Source organism: Hyaena hyaena, unplaced genomic scaffold, assembly GCF_003009895.1.
Source record: "Hyaena hyaena isolate Hyena2069 unplaced genomic scaffold, ASM300989v1 scaffold_27, whole genome shotgun sequence".
Lineage (NCBI taxonomy): Eukaryota > Metazoa > Chordata > Mammalia > Carnivora > Hyaenidae > Hyaena > Hyaena hyaena.
Window position 1 is genome coordinate 2,347,185 of NW_024080659.1, and position 16,441 is coordinate 2,363,625.

Genomic DNA, 16,441 nt, shown 5'->3' on the forward strand with positions numbered 1-16,441 from the left:
AACACTAGCCACAATCATAACAAGACAATTCTTCACCTGAGGTGGTTCTCGTTCGAAGGACCACGTGGGTACAGGTGGGGGCCGTGGCGCCGTGTGGAGGAGACCCGACAGTGAACAGGACGGCCCTGGGACTGGCTGCTGCTCCGGGGGGGGGCGCCAGCACGGCACCACAAGCTCCTGCGGGGGCTGCGGTGAACAGTTCACAACCTGTTACATCGCTCCGACAGTGTTTGTTTCGGGGGCTGGGGTTACAGGGAGACCTGTACTCTGATATTAGGGTTTTTGTTCAATAAGCATTTATTACACTTAAAATCAGAAATGCAACACAGGTCTCCCCTAATAGTATTTTGTAGTAATCTCTTCACAGCTGTGAATCTTCTTCACGCCAAAGCCGCGTCCGCAGAGTCACTTCTGTAAACTTCTAGTATGTGACCTGCAGTCACACCGGTTGAGGATAATTTGAAGAAGTGGAAACCAAGCCCTCAGAATAAAAAAGTGAGGAAAAGCTGAAGGGAGAACAGGAGTCCCCGCAGTGTAAGAGCTTGAGAAGCTGGAGAGAGTGGGGTCGAAGCACACACACGCCTCGGCACAGCAGCTGGCGTCAGTCAGGGGCCGGGAGCGGGGCCAGTGCCAGAGGGGCCTGACGCGCTCGGCGGCGGCGGCTAAAGGAAGATAAGGGAAAATCCCTCTCCACCAAACTGAGCAGAATGAACAGAAGTCGTCCAAAGCTTTTTCACATTCAAGCATCTCAAAAACATGACATTTCTGTGGCCAAAGAATGGAGGCGGGGTAACAACACAAAACAAGTAGATACACTGAACCAGACAGAAAAAAAACTGCCATCAGTGTCTACGATCCACAACAGAGCATAGTAAACTTGAAGCATCTAATGAACAGAACAGAGAGTTCATAAAAATCTTCTAGGGAGGAAATGAAAATCAATTAAATAGCACCTACTGTTGTGTAAGATATACAAAATGACACAGATATTCTTTTTATGTAATACTGTTATCTTATTTTATTAGCTATACATGTAAAGACAGTCATGGGGATAGTTTAAGGGCCAGTGATCTTATTGTTTTTTAAGGTCTTCTGTTTTTCCTCCTATCAAGTCTTTGCTTTCAGAAAAGGAAATTTCATGATTACAGAAATGTGCAATTTCAAATGCTGATAATTAAGTTCATGCTGAAGAGGGAACAGAAAAAGAGAATAAAAATCATCAAAGATGCATTTTCTGCCTAAATATTGTTTAAGGAGAACGACCTGGCTTCACACACACAAACTTAGACTGAAATCATACCATATATTCATGCAGAACTTACACAACGTATACATTTACTTGTAAAGGAGAACAAGACATAACACGGTCTTTCAAAAAGCTATTTTCAAACACTGTCCCAACAACTGGTGACTGCCCTTTGGCAGTGAGCACCCTGAACGATCACTTCTAGAACGCAGGGGGTGAGGGGCGTTGCAGACCTGCTCCTTGGTGAGACAACCATAACCGGTGAAAATTATTTTTTAAAAAACCACCACTTAAAGCCTCTGTAAAATGTTCGAGGGCATGCGGGAAATGAAACATTTATTCAAGAGTATCTACCGCATCTTAGTAAGAACTGTGTCTCCACCCAGCCCCTACTCAGAGGGTAGAACCAAGGCCCATAGATGAAACCCTAGAGCTTTACTGTCCTCACCTCAGTTCACCTGTCGAGCAGAGGTCTCACGCCTGTAGAGAAAGACAAGCCAAAAAGACCAGAGGCTTCCAGCCCACCCGCCACCCAGTGCACAAAGCAAGGGAGTCACTCTAAAAGCAATGGGCCCCTATCCTCACACCCAGCTCGAGAGAAGGGTGCACACGATTTTCCAAGGTGGTGGAGGAGGCAGAGAACAAGGAATTCTGAAATCCTCCCCAAGGAAACAGGCTTTATGTGAAACAGACGAGAAAGCTCTCGGCTAAGGGCACTGTCAAAAACAATGAAGGTTTGGGTAAGAAACAATGGGGAGGCTGCTGGCTCCACAAGAGCAGCAAGCCAGCAAACAGACCATCTAGAAGTTTAATAGAGAGAACCAGGGAAAGAGATGGCTAAGAAGAGCCCTCCTGTGGTCAGGAGGCTGAAACGAGGCTGAAAGAAGACTGGCTTCAAAGACTACTTCTGCAAAAGGGCCAGAATTTAACCAGACAAGACTGTGGAGCGCTTTATATCAGTACAATTTGTCAGAAAGAGAGCACTCAGAGGGCAAGTAGCAGGGACCACCAGCTGGATGTGATACCAACAGAGGGAGACAGCCTGGGGGACCAAAGAAAGCGTCAAAGAGAGCCCTGTCAAAGCCACTGTCATCCCAGGGCAAGGGTACACATGCCCAAAGCTTGTTCTCTGAAGATGGATGCCAGAGGCTTCACACTACCAGGCCAACAGATTTCACTGAAAGAGTCCAGACGAGACTAAACATATAAGCCCAAAACAAGAAGCTAAAGAGTAGGGGACTAGAGGAATCAGAATTGCTACAAAAATATTATATAAAAGGTCTAGTTTTCAACAAAAATGTGATATGTGCAAATAAACAGTAAAGAGTGACCACACACAGGGCGCCTGGTAGCTCAGTTGGTTGAGTGTCTGACTTTGGCTCAGGTAATGATCTTGAGGTTTGTGGGTTTGAGCCCCACGTCAGGCTCTGTGCTCACAGCTCAGAGCCTGGAGCCTGCTTCAGATTCTGTGTCTCCCTCCCCTATCCCCACCCCCCTCTCTTTCTCTCTCTGCTCCTTCCCTGCTCATGCTCTTGTCTCTCTCTCAAAAATAAACATTAAAAAAAAAAGTGTGGCCATACACAGGAAGAAAAATAAACAGAAGCTGCCCTTGAGAGGGCTCAAATGTCAAAATTAGCAGGTAGACTTCAAAGGAGCTCTTTTAAACATCTTCAAATAACTAAAGGAAACCATAATTTAAAAAGTAAAGGGGGGAGCCTGGGTGGCTTAGTCGGTTAAGCGTCCGACTTTCGCTTAGGTCATGATCTCGCGGTTCGTGGGTTCGAGCCCCGCGTCGGGCTCTGTGATGACTGCCAGCTCAGAGCCTGGAGCCTGTTTCAGTCTGTGACTCCCTCTCTCTCTGACCCTCCCCTGCTCACGCTGTCTCTCTTTCCTAGAAATAGATAAAACATTAAAAAATTTAAAAAAAATAAAAATAAAAATAAAAAGTAAAGGAAAATTTTACACACCTGTCAGAATGGCTAAAATAAAAACAACACACAAGAAATAACAAGAGTTGGTGAAGATGTGGAGAAAAAGGAAGCATCATGCATTGCTGGTGACAATGCAAATTGGTACAGCCACTGTGGAAAACAGTACAAAGATTCCTCAAAACATTAAAAATAGAATTACTCTATGATCCAATAATTCCATTACTAGGTATTTTCCCAAAGAAAATGAAAACACTCATTCAAAAAGATATATGTGGGCCACCTGGGTGGCTCAGTTGGTTGAGTGTCCAACTTTGGCTCAGGTCATGACCTCACAGTCCATGGGATTGAGCCTCACATCGGGCTTTGTACTGATAGTGCGGAGCCTGCTTCAGATTCTCTGTCTCCCTCTCTCTCTGCCCCTCCCCTGCTCATGCTCTCTCTCAAAAATAAACGGTAAAAAAAAAAGTTTTAACCAAAAAGATATATGCACCCCTATGTTTACTGTAGCATTATTTATAATAGCAAAGATAGGGAAGCAACATTAAGTGTCCATCAACAGATGGCTACATAAAAAAAATGGTGTGTGTGTGTGTTATTTATACAATGGAATGCTATGCAACCATAAAAAAGGACTGGGATCTTGCCATTTGTGACAACATGGAGGGTTATTATTCACAAGTGAAACAAATCAGATGGAGAAAGACAATACCAAATGATTTTATTCATATGTGGAACCTGAAAAACAAAACGAATAAACAAAAAAGAAAAACCAGACCTACAAATACGTAGAACAAACTGATGGTTGCCAGGTAGGGGGAAAGGCAAAATGGGTGACGGGGAAAGGGAGATACAGGCTTTCAGTTAGGGAATGAGTAAGTCATGGGAATCAAAGGTACAGCATAAGGAATAGAGTCAATGATATTATAATCACATTATATGGTGACAGATGGTAGCTACACTTACGGTGAACATAGCATAATGTGGAGAGATGCTGAATTGCTCTGCTGTATATCTAAACCTAATGTAACATTGTATGTCAACTACACTCAAAAAAAATTTTTTTTGAGAGCGAGCACATATGCGCAAGCTGGGGAGGGGCCGAGGATGACACAGACTGAGAGCCTTAAACAGGCTCCATGCCCAGCACAGGGCCCGATGCAGGACTTGATCTCATGACCATGACATCATGACCTGAGCCTTTGAAATCAAGAGTTGGACGCTTAACCGACTGAGCCACGCAGGCACCCCAAGGAAAAAAATTTTCAGTACAAGTATGACATTAATGTCTCATCAAATAAAGAATATCAATAAAAAGAGAGATTATTAAGAAAAACCCCAAATGCAAATTCGGGAATTAAAAAGAATAATAACTGAAATTAAAAATTCACTACAGGGGTTCAACAGCAGATCTGAATCAGAAGAAAGAATCCATGAGCTAGAAGATAAATCTACAGAGATTGTGCAATCTGAGGCATCGAGAGAAAAGAGAGCAGGACCTCAAAGAGCTATGAGACGCCATTATGGGTACCTAAGCACAGTGTGTATTATACGCGTGATGGGAGGAGGAGAGGAGAGACAGAAAAAAATAACCAAGTAAATAATGGCTGAAAATTTCTCAAGTTTGATGACAAACATGTATCTGTATATCTAAGAAGCTCAACAGACTTAAAGATGATAGTCAAAGAAAACCACACGTAGATACACCAGAGTAAAACAGTAAAAGCGGAAGACGAGGAGACAACCTTGGGAGCAGCAAGAGGAAAGTGACCTGTCACATATGGGGGTTTCATTCAATCTATAGATCAGTTTGGGGAGTTAACAACAGTAAGTCTTCTGATCTATAAATATGGGGTTTCTTTCCATTATTTAGGTCTTCTTTAATTTATCACTGTTTTGTAATTTTCAGAAAAGTTTTATACCTTTATTAAATTTATCCCTATTGATCTTTGATGGTATCTTACATAGAACTGTTTTCTTAATGTCATTTTCAGATTGTTTCTTGCCAGTGTAGAAGAAATACAGTGGATTTTTGGATATTGATCTTATACCCTGTCATGCAAATAACTTCATCTATTAGTTCAAATAGGTTTTTTTAGTGGATTACTTAGGACTTTTTATATACAGGATCATGCCATCTGCAAATAGAGGTAGTTTTATTTCTTCCTTTCCAAGCTGGGTGTTTTGTCTGTTGGTTGTATTGTTGTAGTCATTTTGCCAAGTTGCCCTGGCTAGAGCCACTGATGCATGTAAAAGAGAAGTGATGACAGCAAATATCTTTGTCTTGTTCCTGATCATGGGGAGAAAGCAGTCAATCTTTCACCATTAAGTATGATGTTAGTTGTGGGTTTTTCATACATGCTCTTTATCAGGTGAGTAAATTCACTTCTATTCCTAACATATTGAGTGTTATGTATTACATTAATTGATTTTCATATATTAAAGCATGTGAATCCAGAGATAAATTTCATCTTAGCAGGTGATGCTAATATTTATAATGGACACTCAAGGGCCCAGGATTACCAAAACAATCTTGAAAAAGATGAACAAAGGGGGCACCTGGGTGGCTCAGTTGGTTAAGCGTCCCACTTCAGCTCAGGTCATGATCTCGCGGTTTGTGGGTTCAGGCCCCGCGCTGGGCTCTGTGCTGAGGAAGAGCTCAGAGCCTGGAGCCTGTTTCGGATTCTGTGTCTCCCTCTCTTTCTGACCCACCCCTGCTCACGCTATCTCTATCTCAAAAAAAAAAAAAAAATAAAAAGACGAACAAAGGTGGAGGACTCACATTTCTTTGGTTACTATAAAGCTATAGTAATCAAGGCAGTACAGTACCAGCATAACAGACACACAGATTGATATAATAGAATTAGAGCTCAGAAATAAACACATTTATAGTCAACAGGTTTTTTACAAGGCTGGCAAAACAATTCAATGAAAGAAAGATTCACCTTTTCAATAAACGGTGTTGGAACCACTGAATATCCACACACAAAAGAATGAAGTTGGGCTCCTATATAACATTGTCCACAAAAAATAAGTCAAAGTGGATCACAAATCTAAATGTAAGAGCTGAGATATAAAACTCTTAGGGGAATATATAGAGTTAGTCAAGGGTCACATGTTATTTAAAGAGGGATATCTAGGGAAACTCAAAAACAACAGAGAAAAGTTTAGCCTGACACATACAGGTATAGTAAACACTAAGAACAGCCTAACTCCTAGCCAGAAAACAAAAAAAAACCCCTTATACTATGTAACTCAATTCCTTTTATCCAATATATCACGTCAGGCTTTCACGCACACAAAATTAAAAGAGAAGCTAAAAGGTAAAACTAGTTTGATGAGACAGAGTAACAATCAAAACCAGACTCACAAACAGCAGATTGGAATGATCAGATTAGAAATTTAAAATAACTATGATTAATATGCTAAGAACTCTAACGGAAAAAGCAAACAACATGTAAGAATAGATGGATAACACAAGAAGAGAGATGTAAACTCTATAATGAAAAGGAAACATTATACATCAAAATCATCAAAATAGAAATGAATAATGCATTTGATGTGCTCATCAGTAGATGGACATGGCTGAGGAGAGAATCAGTTGGCTTGAAGATGTGTCAAATATGAACTCCAAAAACTGGAAACGAAATACAAAGAAGAATGAACACAAAAACAAAAACAGAATATTCAAGAACTGTAGGACAACTACAAAAGTAAAACATATATGTAATGGGAATATCAGAGAAAGAGACAGGAATAGAAGAAATATATGAGGTAGTAATGACAGAGAATTTTCCAAAATAAATGACAGAACCAAACCACAGACCCCAGGAAGCTCAGAGAACACCAAGAAGGATGAATACGAAAAAAAATTACACCTAGACATAGAATATTCAAACTGCTGAGAATCAAGACAGAGAAAAAAAAGTCTTGAAAGAAGCCAAAGAAAAAACACCTCACCTATAGAGGACCAAGGGTAAGAATTACATCGGACTTCTCTTCAGAAACCATGCAAGCAAGAAAAGAGTGGAGTATTCTCTTTGGATTAGAAACCATGTTCAATCAGATATCTGAGGATCCAGGTATTTCCTTCTCTGGATGCTAATGGGAGAGTCAATAAAAAAAATTCTAGAGAAAACCAGAGCAAAGAAATTACAATAGTGATTCTCAGATTTAAGTGTATATGATAATCATGTGGGGAGCTCGTTAAAAATACAGAGTCCTAGAATCCATTCCCAGAAGATTTGATTAAACACGTCTAGGTTATGGTCTGCAGCCTCCTCTTTGTTGTTATTTTTTGACAAACAGTTCAAGAAATCTAGATGTGAGTCTGTGGCCACAACAGTCCCTGAAACAGCCATGAAAAGGTCAGGGGATATAAGTGACCTGCGTTTTTTTTTTTTATAGGATGTACTCACTGTATAAAAAATGGTAAGCTAACTTTGGCCAGTATTGTCCTACCAATAAAAACCAGTCTTGGGCGAGAATTCCTTCTAACTCCTAGCTGTTGATCATCAAGATACCTAACAAGCCCCTATCATGATGTGCTGAGAAAGAAGATGAAGTGACAAGGACTGGGTGAAGAAATCTGAGTGAGTAAATTCATGAAACAGAAGCAGGTGGAATAATTACGTTCTCTTGCCCTTCCACACAGCCAAAGACATCCATGTACTAATGCCTGGAAATCCTAAGTAGGCTGTTACATGCCAAAGGGTAAAGTTGTAGATAGAACTTAAATTGCTAATCAGCTGGCCGTAGACTAAAGAGATTATCTCAGATTATCCAGTGGGTCCAATGTAATCACAAGTGTCCTTTAAGTGTAGAATAGGGAGGCAGAAGGTCAGAGTCTAGACTAGTCCCCGATGGGAAGGGGACCCAAGCCAAGGAATGGGGGCAGTCTCTAGACGCTGGAAAAGGCAAGGGCATGCATTCTCCCCTAGAGCCTCCAGAAGAAATGCAGTCTTGCCAACACAGATTTGAGCCCAGAAACCCCCACTGCAGACCTCTGACCTCCAGACATGTACGATAATACATTTATGTTGTTTTAAGCCACCAAGCTTGTGGTAATCTGTGGCAGCAAAAATAGGAAACCAACATATGCACTACCAAATTACCTGCCTGAAAAGAAACCCCATGTGTCTTACCTGTATCCATTGGTCGTTCTGTATTTAAACTGTCTGTGCTGCCCTGGTGTCCACCTAAAGGTATCTTTACTTGTTGATCTGATAATTTCCCGGTACTGACAGACCTAAAAAGAAGAATGATGTTAATAATGGAAAAGTATACTTTAAAAACCCAGACATTAAAATATTAAGGGGGATTTCAGCCAAGCCACAAAAGGGTTAATGGGAAGTCAGAGAACGAGGAGACAAAAAATAGATATCAAACAATTCAAGGCAGAGATGAACTTTAATAACCAAAATAAACAAAAGGCAGAGACAGAACATTCAGGAAATACAGTGAGAGCTTTGTATTCACAGTTACAGGAAGCACCTGTGGTTTTCAGAGATTCTAAATGCATACAGTTCATATCATTAACCATGTGGCATAAACCAGCTACTACACTAATTTGGTCTGGTTGCCTTTATGCCAGAAATATATGTACTATTACAGTTTTCACATTAAAGCTGGAAGGAAATGTGGGCTTTACCTGCCAAACACTGCCTTGTTCTGCCGCTCAGACTTCTGCCGCTCACTTCCTTGCACTAAGAGACAGTGAGAGCATTCCCGTGGGTCACTGCCATCTTTAGATTGCCCTTCAGAAGGCCCATGACGAGTAACCAAGGCTAGCAGGTTGGAAGATGCTTGCGTTTTAGGTATTTTGAAAGGAGCTGTGGTCTGAGGAAGAAAGTATGGATGCTAGTTAGCACAATGCGGGCGGCATTCAGAATCGGCAGGCTGCGCGGCACGGCGCTCAGGAGCACAAGTCAGACCAGATTCACACACTGACTCTCACTCTTCATACCCCGTAGCCTCAGTTTTCTTTCTTTGGGATGAAGTAGGTTAATATATGTAAAGCTTTCAGGAAGTAAAGTACTTAGACTGGGCCTGGCACACAGCGAGTGCTCATTAAATTGTAGCTATTCTCCTCATGAATCTTTTCCCTGGTGTGCAGCAGCCTCCCCGTTCCATGGTTTCGCTCTCCGTGGTCAACCTCGCTCTGGAAGCAGACAATCCTCCTCCTGAGGTATTGTCAGAAGGTCAGCAGTTGCCTAACACTGCATCACTGAACTCACTTCGCCTCATCACACAGGAATCTTATCATCTCACATCATCACATCTCACTGTGGCCGCAGCACAATATGGTGTTCTGGGGGGGAGAGATCATATTCGTATAACTCTTATTGTAGCATATATAACTGTTCTCTTTTGTTATTATTCGTATTCATCTGTTATTGTGCCTACTGTATACATTTAACTTTAACATACATGTCTGTGTAGGGAAAAACCAGTGTATGTAGGGTTAGCTACTCTCTGTGGTTACAGCGCCGCTAAGAGCCTTGGAACATAACCCCTGGGCATAAGGACTACTGTACTTGACCACACTAGTTCATGACCTACTGTCAAGAGTTCAGCTGAGCTACTCCACAGTACTGCTGCCTCTGCATTCATCTTGCGTGGCCACACGGCCTGCGGGACCTTACGTTGACCTTGAGCCCCTCGTGCAAGCGTGTGGCCTAGATAGCGGCCTGCACATTCAGAGGGAAATGTAAGTCGTGGATAGGACTCCTCCAACAGCCCTGGATGTCACAAGCCTCCCGCAGGCTTTCCCCTTATGTGTCCCATAGAGAAGACTACTGTGGAGCTTACCAGAATCTCATTCTTTTGGTTTTAATGGACCAATTTAGCTCAGGAACTCTAAAGAAACCATCCATGGACCCTAAAAAAGGCATGTGCCCCAGGTGCTGTCTCTGTCTGCACTTGCCTTGACATCCCTGTGAGCCTCTCCAGGCATGCCAGGTACTTCTGCCACGACGTGTGAGTAACGGGCTTCTCTATTTCAATTTCTCTTGTGCTCTACTGTTGAACCTTAACTCAACATCCGACACCGTGTGCTCTGTTTAACAAACCTTAATTAACTGACAAAGTCCTGGCACTGACAAAAGAGTTTAACAAACATACCTTGGTAGGAGAGCCAATGATTGTTGGTAAAGGAGATTTAAAGAGCCAGTCTGAACTCCGAGGAGACGACCCCATGTGCTTGGTGGGAGAGGTTCCCAGGCCGCCAGGCCGACTGGGCTGAGGTGAGTAGCTGTACCCAGCCCCAGCATGGGATGGGCACACGGGGTCCGAGTGCTGCTTTCGGAGTTTCTGCTTGTTCTGGTAGATGTCAGTGAGGGTGGGGGCGCTCTGCAGTCTAGCACCCAGCAGGAGAGACTGTGGTGACTGGGCCTGTGGCACTGGAGAACCTGCCAAGAACACAGGCAACGTTCACCCAAAGTGCAGGGCAAATCTTAACGACTAAGAAGACAATTCTTAAAGTGAGAATTCTAATGAATGTCATGTTCTTCGGGAGATATTTTAAAAACTGTTTATTTGGCAAGAGACTATTTTGAGACATCTTTTACAAAACAGTAACAAGTCCATGGTCACTAGGATTCTCAGGAGATAGAAGTTAATGATGATGGGTATGTTCGCCATTTTTATCAGCAGCTAGCAAGTAACGCAGATTAATGTATGGTCTGATGAGCACAAAAGAGAACTATACCATAAATTGTTAAAGTTAATGCAAACTACAAAAACCCATATTAAACAGAATGATTTCTACTTTTTATATGAATACATACTTGGCGATACCAATGTGATTATTCTCTTTTCTCATATAGTAGCTAAAAGAAACTTTTCAAAGCAACCCAGAATAGCCCTGTATACACACACACACACACACACACACACACACACACACACTAGATTATATACTTTTCTGGGAATTTATTTTACTTGTCTAAAAATAACAAGCATATGGATAATTCATTTCTTATCAGTTTCATTAATGAAATTAATTAATAGCCTAAAGAGTCTATATTCTCTACAAAGAAAACACTTGTCCACAGATATTCTTGCCTCTTAAGGGCACACCAGATCAAGAGCCTGAGAAATAGGGTGTTTTTGTTTATTTGCTTGTTTTGAGAATGAGCACACACACGTATGCGCACGAGCAGGAGAGAGGCAGAGAATCTCAAGCAGGCTCCACACTGTCAGAATACAGTCTGATGCAGGGTTCGTTGATCCCACGAACCATGAGATCATGACCTGAGCTGAAATCAAGAGTCAGACGCTCAAGAGACTGAGCCCCCCAGGTGCCCAGAAATAGGGTCCTGACATGGCGAACAGTTGGCAATAGCAAGAGAATTCCCCAAAGGCACCTTGCTGATGCCAACGTAAGGTCTCCCAAGTAAGCCTGGAGCTGCAGTTACAAATTCTTTGCAGCTTCTTGTAAGCCCAACTACCACTAATACACTAAGGATATATAACTCTCCTTAGTGAACGCTACCATCATCTTCCCAAAAAGGAAATTGGAGCTTTTTCTACTGACCATTCCTAGCTTACTCTCTTCCTAAATCTGGGATTTTATCTTTCAGAGCTGGGCACTGCCGTGTGTGCATGTGTGTGTATATGCATGTGTATGTACATGAGCATATGTGTACACATATATACACACAAATAAATACAATCAGCAGCAAAATGTTATGCTCTGGAGAAAGTTATAGAAGACTAATTTTTAGGGAAACACAAAATATGAAAAACTAAGAAAAGAGTGGCTTTCTAAGTAATACAGGATTCCTTTAATTGGCCAACTCTTCAAATGCACATCCAATAAAATTTGGATTTTAGTAAAATCCAAATAAAATTACAGAAGTGTGATTTACACATATCTTTTCAGGCATATACGTATTATTTAATAAAGCAAATAAACATCTCTTTCCTATTTATCTCAGGTAGCTCTTATCAAGAATAGTAATCAATGCAATGAAATTTCATTTTCTAGATTGATTTTCATGATCTTTGTAACAATGACCAAAATTTAGCTCAGTTACTTAATTTCTAAGATTTACTTCCATAAAAGATCTACCCAAAGAGAGATACTTTAGGGATTCCAGGTTATACTAAAACATATTAGACCAAGATTCTAAACAACAGGATAGATAACAGATGAGATATTTCATACCAGTTCAATTCTTTTGATAAGACCAGAGAAACATAACTCAAATCCACTTAGAACAGGATTAAAATGATTGGTATACCAAATATATTTCCTACCTGATGAGTTTCTACTCCTGGATTCATGACCCTGAGGATGCCCACAGCAGCACTGACTAAATTGCTCAGGAATGGTACCAACTATGAACCGGGAAATGGGGAAAAGGAGGAGAAATGATTCAAAACCAACGAAGGATGGAAACAGGTAACATACGCGCACATTGCACAGTACATCATAGTCCACAAAATTTGACTGCACTGACGGACTGCCGGCCCAGCTGCTGTCCCTCTGCACCCGCCACGTTCCTGAGGCTCCTGCCAAGGCCTGTCTCCCAGGGCTGCGCCCAGACAACGACTGCGTGTGGGCGAGGCACTAATTCAGGCCGTCCCGGCAGGTCAGGGAACGTGGACAAGGCAGTGCTGGGGGACACTCCTCGGGCCTGGCTGAAACCTTCTGAGAGCTCACGCTCGTCGAGACGCCCCTGCCCACTCCTCCTGGCTCCTTCTCTCCCTCACAGGAGTCAGACCTGCAAGGTGATCTGAAGGGGCTCCCCCAGGCTCCTGCCCCCCACTCCGGATCAATCACAGATGCTCCCCAGTCACTCCGGAGTTTCTCTGCAGCTACCTTCTCTGCATCTACCTCTCAGAACCCAAACTAACAGGCGGAAGAGCTAAGAAGGCCCAGGGAGGCTAAGCAGACAGGACACCTGGGTCTCTAAAAACAAGAGGCACTGACCAAGAGGTTAGGTGGGCAGGCAACGGTTAGGTCCCCAGGAAGGGCCGTTCCCTGGAGAGCAAGGATAAGGCTTGGACCTTGTCTCTGGCGACCCTGAAGGGCCCCCGGAGCTGCGGAGGAGGTGAAGGAGGGCCAGGGTTTTGTTCGGAGATTTTTCAGCTAAGAAAACAGCTTCAAAACCATTGCAGGTGAGGCAGTGAAATAAAGTTTTAAAAACATTATCATCATGATTTTGTGTTTTTTTGAATCAGGGCTCCTGGGCACCACTTCAATCCTTTTCACCCCGCCTCCTCCTGAAACTCCCTCCTGTGCCCTCACTCTTATCCAGCAGTTGTGCCTGAGCTGAGGTGCTCTTCTCTTAGAAGTAAAAAACATAGAAATACATTCATATACATTGGGGGGTGGCAAGTTTGGGATCTGCACAGCGAGCCTCAAGACCTGGCTCCCGGGCCCTCTCTGGCCGCGGCCGCTCCCCTCCACAGCCGTGAGGCCTCACAGGGTCTGCAGTCACAGCCGCTTTGGCCCCCCTCGTGTGTGTTCTGAAGCTGGAGCACTTTCTCTCTCAGTTCCACGAAGACTGTGGTTTGTGGCTGCTGCTACCGCTTACTCTGGCACCCCTGCCCTGCGTGTGGTTTCCACGAGAGGTGAAAAGGTCCGTAACAAAGCTGCCACCGTCCTCCTCCCAGAGCTGGAAGGCCTCAGGTGTGCGTGAGCCACACACCGGCGACACTACTGTCTCCTGATCCTCACGGACCCGAGGGTAAGTGGGCAGGCATCTCGTGTACTTTAGGGTTTCTGCTATTGTGTGTTTACAGCCCAAACCCAATGGGGATACTTTTTATCCGTAAGATTCATTTATTATTACACTGCCAATAGAGGTCCTAACAAATTTATACAGAGATGCTCACGCGGGGGCCAGGAGGAGGGTGGAGCTGGAGGGGAAGGTCATGGCTCCCCATCAGCTGAGATTCACTGACATCGTGAGCCCATGAGCCACGGTCACGACTGACATAGAGTGTCATGTCAGATTTGTCATAGCAAAAAAAAAAAAAAAAAAAAAAAAAAAAGAAAACAACGGCTTTCCTCTCCTTACCCAAGGGGGAAGGGGAGTAAGGCCTGGAAGACCCAGTGGAGAGTCTTCGTCCAACTGTCTGTACTGTGTCTGCTGGTGCCGGGGAGCAGGATCCCAGCCGGAAGCCCATAGGGCTGGTGTTAGACCTTCGTACCACTGCAGATCTGAAAAGAAAAATAAAATTATTCCCTCTCTGGCAAGTTCTAGGACTCTATTTCTGTCTTTTATTTTTCCCCTTAAAACTTCCTGACAATATGCCACGGAATAGAATTTTTTTTTTTTTTTTTTTTTTTTTTAAGTTTGAGAGAGACGGAGACAGAGCAAGTGAGGGAGGGGTAGAGAGTGAGGGGAGGAGAGAGAGCGAGCACGCGCCAAGCAGGCTCCACTGTCAGCACAGAGCCCAATGTGGGTCTTGAACTCATGAAACCATGAGATCATGACTTGAGCTGAAACCAAAAGTCAGACACTTAACCAACTGAGCTACCCAGGTGCCCCAGAATTTTTATAAAATACATGATATAGTTACATGGAACAAATGTAAAATGTATAAAATTATATGGTGTGAAGGCTCCTTCCCACCCTGTATCCTGTCTGCCTGATTCTCAGCATTTCCTCAATCCTCCACCAAAGGTTACCATTATTTCCAGTTTCTACTATATCCTTCTAGAATTCCTTAATTTATACACAAGCCAACAGGCTGAAAATAAAATCTTATTTATTTAACGATTTTCAAAGTTTTTGGTTTGAGGTTCCCTTTATACTCCTAAAAATTACTGAATATCCCAGAAGTTTTGTTCATGCAACTTATATCTATTTATATTTACTGTATGAGAAGTTAAAACTGAACAAAATTTGTAATTAGCAATTCATTAAAAGAAACTTATTACATTTAACATAGGATTATGAAAATTAATTATATTTTCCAAGCAAAATAAATTCATGAGAAGCATGGCATTGTTTTACATTTTTTCAAATCTCTAGGGTCTGGCTCAATAGAGCACAGTTAGATTCTCATACTTGCTTTTGCATTCAATCTTTCACGTAACAATATATATGGGGGGACATACATGAAGAAAATCCAGTCTTATGCAGATATGCAGTCAGAAAAAGGAGGAATATTTTGGTAGCCTTTTCAGGTAACTGTGATGCTCATCTTTGATACTACACCAAAACTCAGTAAATAGACATTTTTAAAAGATTAATTGCAATGTAGAATCTGAAACTATGTCAGTGATATCTGGTACTCTATTACATTAGACTCTAATCTCTTGCAAAGTCCCTTGTACTTGGACTAGATTTTTTTTTTTTTTTTTTTTTGAGCCCGACGCAGGGCTCGAACTCACAAACCACGAGATCATGACCTGAGCCGGAAGTTGAACGCTCAACCAACTGAGCCACCCAGGAGTCCCTGGATTGGATCTTTTATCTATGCATGATTTTTAAACATTTGGTCATTTGAAAAATGTTGGTTTATACTCCAAATGGTGACTACATCATACAGTATCAAAAAGTCACATTCATACCAAAATATCACCACGAATCTTAACAGAAATGGCTGTCAAGGCATATCAGAAGCTGTCGATCACAGCTTTCAAAAACTCTAATTTTTGCTCATGAGCTCACATTTTAGGTCACTTATTTTCTAGGTAGTGGCAGACTTGGCTCCTTTTCAACTTAATGGCCGCCAGACACCCACATCGGGGTTCTTCAGTTGTTCTTTCATGAAAACATGGCGGTCCATGAAAAAGGGGCTATGGTTCACCTTGCAACTAAATCACATGAGAGCTTCTCCTTAAGAGAACTCCTCCAACCTGCAGCAAAAGTGCTTTGTGCCCACATGCCCCTCGAGGTGGCATTTTTAAAGAGAAATAACAACTTTCATGGCTTCATTGAAGACGAGGTGGCATTTTTAAAGAGAAATAATAACTTTCATGGCTTCATTGAAGACATTCCTTGGTACCACAGTGTGTGGTGGTTAAAATATATGAAAACTCACAGAGTGGTTGGGTGCCCCCAGCTTGATGCATCTTAAGGCTCCAGCAGTTTGCACATCATTGCTTTTGCACCATCAGTGCACGTGCCACACAGTGAGAGAAAGCAAACGGTGTCCCAGTATCATGATGAAAATGGCTTTGGCCTCACAGACCTTTTGGGAGGGAGCCACACATGAACCACCCTTGGAAAGCCACTGCTAATTCTGTTATCACTTTGCTTCTGTCATTTTAAAACATACCTTGGAAATTTATCTACCTTAACAC

The 16,441-nt window shown here is 42.5% G+C and overlaps 1 protein-coding gene across 3 annotated transcripts in view; it reads right to left on the reverse strand.

Annotated features, from left to right (window-relative positions):
- ULK2 (unc-51 like autophagy activating kinase 2) overlaps positions 1 to 16,441 on the reverse strand; it is an 85,387-nt gene that overhangs the window by 10,890 nt on the left and 58,056 nt on the right. For 2 of the 3 annotated variants that reach the window (XM_039227313.1, XM_039227312.1), the window contains exons 16-21: positions 14,205 to 14,347; positions 12,436 to 12,516; positions 10,297 to 10,583; positions 8,825 to 9,012; positions 8,319 to 8,422; positions 37 to 186 (exon numbers count right to left, since the gene is read on the reverse strand). In XM_039227313.1, coding sequence (XP_039083244.1) covers positions 37 to 186; positions 8,319 to 8,422; positions 8,825 to 9,012; positions 10,297 to 10,583; positions 12,436 to 12,516; positions 14,205 to 14,347 — 953 coding nt within the window. The remainder of the gene's footprint in view (positions 1 to 36; positions 187 to 8,318; positions 8,423 to 8,824; positions 9,013 to 10,296; positions 10,584 to 12,435; positions 12,517 to 14,204; positions 14,348 to 16,441) is intronic. The other variant, XM_039227314.1, reaches the window with a different exon arrangement.